Source organism: Sciurus vulgaris (assembly GCF_902686455.1).
Source record: "Sciurus vulgaris genome assembly, chromosome: 5".
NCBI classification, from domain to species: domain Eukaryota; kingdom Metazoa; phylum Chordata; class Mammalia; order Rodentia; family Sciuridae; genus Sciurus; species Sciurus vulgaris.
Genome location: NC_136465.1, coordinates 169,473,471 through 169,478,896, shown reverse-complemented (window position 1 = coordinate 169,478,896; position 5,426 = coordinate 169,473,471). Strand labels below are relative to the sequence as shown.

Sequence of the window (5,426 nt, the reverse complement as noted above, 5' to 3'; positions counted from 1 at the left end):
ACTCGGGAGGCTGAGGCAGGAGAATCACGAGTTCAAAGCCAGCCTCAGTTACTTAGCGGGGCCCTAAGCAACTCAGTGAGACCCTGTCTCTAAATAAAAAATAAGAAGGGCGGGGGAGGTGGCTCAGTGGTTACGTGCCCCTGGATTCAATTCTGGTACCAAAAAAAGAAAAGAGAGAGGTGCTGACAGGGCCTGTGGCTCTCGGGCTCAAAGCCCAGGGGCCTGGGCATGAGGGGACCGCAGAGCTCCTCCTGCCTTCTCCCAGGCTCTGCTCGGGCCTCAGCTGCCCCTCCTTCCTCCCTACAGCTGAGCGTGTGGAAGGGGGTGAGGCCCAGGGTGGGCAGAGGCCAGGGCTGGGGACCTGAGCCGCTCACCCTGTTTCCTAGCACTCAGTAGGTGCTCAGTAAATGATCGAGGAATGGACAGAGTAGAGGACAGCCCGCCTCCCGGGCAGAGCTCCGCCCTGACTAGCTCGGGAGGCAGGGTGGGCCCTAGGGCATGCCACCTTCTGCTCCAGGTCAGTGGCCGGCTGTGGAGCGGGAGCGGAGCAGCAGCCCTGGTCCGCCTGCCTGCCGCGCACTGCAGCCTCCGATGGGGGCTGGTGGTTAGCTGCAGACAGGCCACGGGGACCCCGACCCGGAGCAGGAGAGGAAGGTGTCCCCAGTGGAGGCAGGGGATCTGAAATTGGGGCCCTGGACAAGGACGGCGGAGAGGCTTCGGCGTCCACTACTGGACACATCAAGGGCCGCAAAAGCAGGGCGGGCTCAGCCGGGACCTGAGGGGCGTGGCCCGGTGGGCGGTGGCGGGGACGCCCCCCGCCCACCACAACACGCACTGGCTCTAGGTCCGGCAGCAGCCGGGGCCCAGCTGGAACCGTGGGTACACGCCCGAGCGGCAGGGCCGGGGGTTCTCCCCGCCGCCCTGCACCACGCGGGTCTCACACACTGGCGGGAGGCCACTCCTGTCTGCCTGTCCGTGACTTGTCCTGGGAGGCTCGCAACCTCTCTGGCATCAGCATGTCTTCTGACCCAGGGACCCGAAGGCTCCAGCTTGGGACCGCTTGGGTCCTGACAGCTCCTGGCTTGTCTCCTGTCCCCAGGATGCCTGGGTCTTCCCACGGAGGAAGTCGCGAGGAAGCCGCGGACGAGCGGACTCGAGGAAGTGGCGGGGGCAGAACGTACAGGGCTTGGGCCTTCGACCTCGGGTCTGGGGCCACAGGCCTTTGATCTCGACTGCTGCTGGGCTCCGGGGCTCGCGCCGCAGCTGCGTCTGGGGCCAACCTCCCTTAAGGCACTGCCCGCGCCCCTCCCAGCGCCCCTCCCCCTCACTGGATGGTGCACTTGTCCCTCTCCCGGGCCTGGCCCCTCCCGAAGGACCTTGGCCTTGATGTACTTGAGGTCACTGTGACGCTGGGGCGGCGGGGCGAAGGGCGAGACCATGCCGTAGGCGCCCGTGTCCTTGACGCGGCGCATGCAGAAGGGCCGGGGGTGGAAGGCGTCCCCGTACTGCACGGAGATCTTGCGGTGCAGTGCGGGGCTCATCTCGTGGGGCAGCTTGGCCATGCTGAAGAGCACGTAGAACATCTCGTCCACGTTGGTGTTCTTCTTGGCCGACACCTCGAAGTAGGCACAGTTCTCGTCACCCGACACCAGCAGCTCGGCCTCGGTGGTGGGCACCTGGCGGCAGAGCTCGCTGTGGTCGTTCTTGTTGCCACAGATGACCATGGGCAGCTCGGCCGCCTCCTTGGTCTTATTCTTCAGGCAGGACTTGACCTCCAGGATCTGCTTTTGGAGGCGCTTGACTTCGTCGAAGGACTCCCGGTTGTCCAGGCTGAAGACCAGGATAAAGACGTCGCCTGCGGGGAAGAGCCAGGCGGTGAGCGCAGGCGGCTCCGCCCTCCCGCGCCTGCGCCCCGCGCCCAGCAGCTGCTGCCCACACTCGGCCACGTGATCTTACCTGGAGGGCTCTTAGGGAGCCGCTGCCCGAGTGGCTGAGGATGTGGGGGTGGTTGATGCCTCGTTACAGCTCGGAGGCAGCGTGGCCCGCTTCAAATGTGACCTTGGGGGCTGGAGGCAGTCTGACCCGGGGACTTGAGTGGACTGTTAGTGATAATACAGTGTCCACTCAGCAAACACCTGAGGCTGCAGTGAAGAGCCAGAGTGCCAGCCTCAGTGGCCCCGGATGTGCCTGCTGCCTCCTCTGCTTACACGTGGCCTTGGGTGGCCCCAGCACACTCTCCCTCTCACTTTCCCGATCTGGACAACATACTGCCTCGTAGGGTTACCTTGAGAATTACTGAGATAATGAACGCAGGGTGGCCCGCACTCAGCCATCCCAAGTGTCAGTAAGGACAAGAGGAACAGGCACCTCTGTGAGCCCCATGTCGGCTGTGCCCCAGCTCCTCACAGCACCTCCACCAGAGAGATTTCATTACTTTCCTGTACAGGTGAGCAAACGGAGGCTCAGAAGGGGCGAGCAACCTGTCCAAGGTCACACAGCTTACATGTGGCCAGGCCAGGATTGCAACTGGATTCTTTCCTCGCCTGGCCCCAGCCTGGCACACAATAGGTGCTCTCTGCTTCTTGAATAAACCACAGGATGAACAGGTGAACATTACCTCCAAAGCCTCCACTTCCTCTGCTACCACTCTCCCCGCATCACTGGCCGGGGTGTGAGTCTGACTGGAGCAGGAGGGCGGCAGGTATATGGCCAGCACCTCTACACTCATGCCCAGGTCACTGTTGCTATGACCGTCACCATCTCGTTCTCAAAGCTCCTCTTACCTTTGCTTAGACTCTCAACCTGTGAGCAGACCCAGGGTCCCTCCCCCACAGGCAAGGAAGCAGGCTCAGCCGAGGTGGCACTGGGCCACGTCCTCAGGAGGAGATGGACAAGCCCAGCTTCTGGCAGAACCACCACCTTCTCTTTCTGGGCCCAGAGTCCACTGGCCCCCCATAATCGGGTATGGCACATTCAGAAAGCGTCTGGCCAAGGTGTGCTCTGAACAGGGGCCCTTGGGCACGGGGCTCCATCCCAGCCAGGCCTGCACACGGTGGTGCCCGGTGAGCCTGGCCAGGCATGAGCGGGGCACTGCCAATCCCTGGCTGGTTTGAAGGGCACTAGCAAGGCAGAGCCAGCCCACCAACCACTTCTGCTCTGCCAGCCCCATCCCGTCAGACTTGTCTGGGGCCCGAGGACTCGGCAGCCCTGACGTATTTAAACGCCAGAAGCAGATGCCTCACACCAGAGGCCCAAGCAGGCGGGCAGCTGGAGAGAGAGCCAGCAGCGGGATTAATGGCTTCCCGAATTCCCTGCACACCAACCCCAGGTTGGAAGCGAGGCACAAGCGGTGAGAGAACAAAGCCACCAGCAGGCAGATGTGCTCAGAATGCCGTGTGCACGCAGGGCCAGACCAGTGCTCGCTGTCAGGGACGCGTGTCTGAATGCCAATGCGCTCGTGGAGGGCCCCGAGGAGTCACCCAGACTGACCAGGCAGCCACGCGGCGAAGCAGCGGCCCTGCTGGGGACGCAGGTCCAGGGCCCCCAGCCTAACTGGAGCCTGACGGGAGGCGCGCCCGTGTAACTAAAAATTAACTTTGAAAACGCACTTGGTCCTTCCCTGCGTCTCCTCCCTCCCTTCCTGCATCTGCCCTAGGATACGGGTCCCTAGTCCCCTCCCCACGGCTGGGAGAGCTGACCCCATACCAGGCCCGCCCTGCTGGAGGCGGTCACGGTGCTCTCTGTCCTCACAGTCACACGGGACTACGGTCATGCCTGCAGTGAGGCTGAGACTCCAACAGGTCACATCTGAGCCAACAACCGAGAGGCAGAGCCAGGACTGGGCCCAGCCCACTCTGGGCTCCTCTGTCCCCCTCTAGAATATGGGTGAGGTGGGGCCTGGGAGCAACCTGGGTTGCAGGGTCTGCAAGGAGCGCCTGGAGGAGGAAGCCCCGTGTCCAGGGCACTCACATGGGGTCACCCTGGCGGCCTCAGTCCTGGCCAGGCGAGGAAAGAGGGCGGGCGGGCGGGCAGGGCTCCCTGAAGCACTGGGCTTCCAGTTGATGCAATCGCAGTGCTAGCCGGAGTCACTTGCTCACACCCGTCCCCCTGCCCAGCAAGCGGAGGGGCACGGCTTGGGACAGGACCATGTAACCCCAGGAACGTCGACTCAACTGAAGGCCGACGTTTACTGAGCGCCTACAATCTGCTCACCAAGCACTGTACTCGGATTAACTCATTTAATTCTCACAGAACCTTTGAGTCAGGTGCTGATGTGAGCCCCATTTTCCAGAAGAGGAAACAGGCACAGAGAGATCAAGTTACCTGCCTCATGGTCCAAAACCAGGAAAGGGTAGAATTGGGACTGGCCCCCAGGCGGTAGCCTCTGGACCTCCCCCTCTCAGCTGCCCGAAGGCCAGTGCGAACCCGCAGGAGCCCGGCTTGGTGTAAAGCTGCCAGCCAGCCGGCGTCTCCACCTGGAGCAAATCCCTTAACCTCTCAGCCTCCGTTCCTGCCTGTGGCCCGTTGGCAGCCACCTGCCTGGGGCTTAGCTGAGAGGATTAAATAAAGGTGGCCAGGCCCTCGGCTCTCGGCTCTCGGTGGGTGAGGGTACTGCCCCGGCCACCGCTGTTCTCACTACCAGGTCCCCTCCCTTTGCCTGAGCACTCCAGGGGTGGCAGAGGCCTGGAGGGTCAGGGCCTGGGCCCAGTGCTCTGCTGGGCCTACTCCCTGGGCCGGGAGGCAGCGGCCTGGCACACTTCTGTGCCGTGGAAGGCAGCTCCCCAGCGCCGCCGCCCACACCCGGCACCGGGCCTCACCTGTGAGGATGGACAGCCTGCGCATGGCGGGGAAGGGGTGGTTGCCAGAGGTGTCCAGGATGTCCAGCTGGTACATGTCACCGCGGATGTTGTACACCTTGCGGTGGGAAGTCCTCGATGGTGGGGGGTGTACTGCTCCTCGAAGCGGCCGTTGAGGAAGCGCGACACGATGGAGCTCTTGCCCACGCGGGAGGCGCCCAGCACCACCATGCGGTAGGATTCTTGGCGGGCACGCTGAGCGTGCAGTGTCCGCTGGACAGCGTCTTCATCATGGCTCGGGGCTGCGCACAGAGGGTGGACGTCAGGAGGCTGGCCTGGCTGGCCAGGCCCACTGCCCCTGATTGCCCCCAGGCCTCCCCTCTGGCCCCTGCCTGGGTCTCAGCTTCCTGTCACCCAACCAGCTCCCCCCCACGCCCCCTCGCCCTTCTTCCCCCTTCCAGCCGCTTGGTCACCCCTGTCCACACAGCCCTTGTCCTAGGACTGCCAGATGTGCAGCCCAGCCTTGCTGCCAACTGCTGATCTTGGCGGGGGGCTTCACCCTGGGCTCTGCCCTGCTCTCCGCAGGAGCCGACCCCGGGGTGGTGAGGGTCCGCACAGGTGAGGCCTCGA

At 63.6% G+C, this 5,426-nt stretch overlaps 1 protein-coding gene across 1 annotated transcript; it reads right to left on the bottom strand.

Annotated features, from left to right (window-relative positions):
- Positions 1–1,173: 1,173 nt before the first annotated feature.
- On the bottom strand, positions 1,174–5,089 carry RASD2 (RASD family member 2; the record flags this gene model as incomplete). Its single annotated transcript, XM_079142568.1, is given in 6 exon segments — positions 1,174–1,363; positions 1,365–1,855; positions 4,818–4,923; positions 4,925–4,942; positions 4,944–5,035; positions 5,038–5,089. Coding segments are annotated over 6 exon segments (798 nt in total). The 3' UTR covers positions 1,174–1,324.
- Between the last annotated feature and the right edge of the window lie 337 nt (positions 5,090–5,426).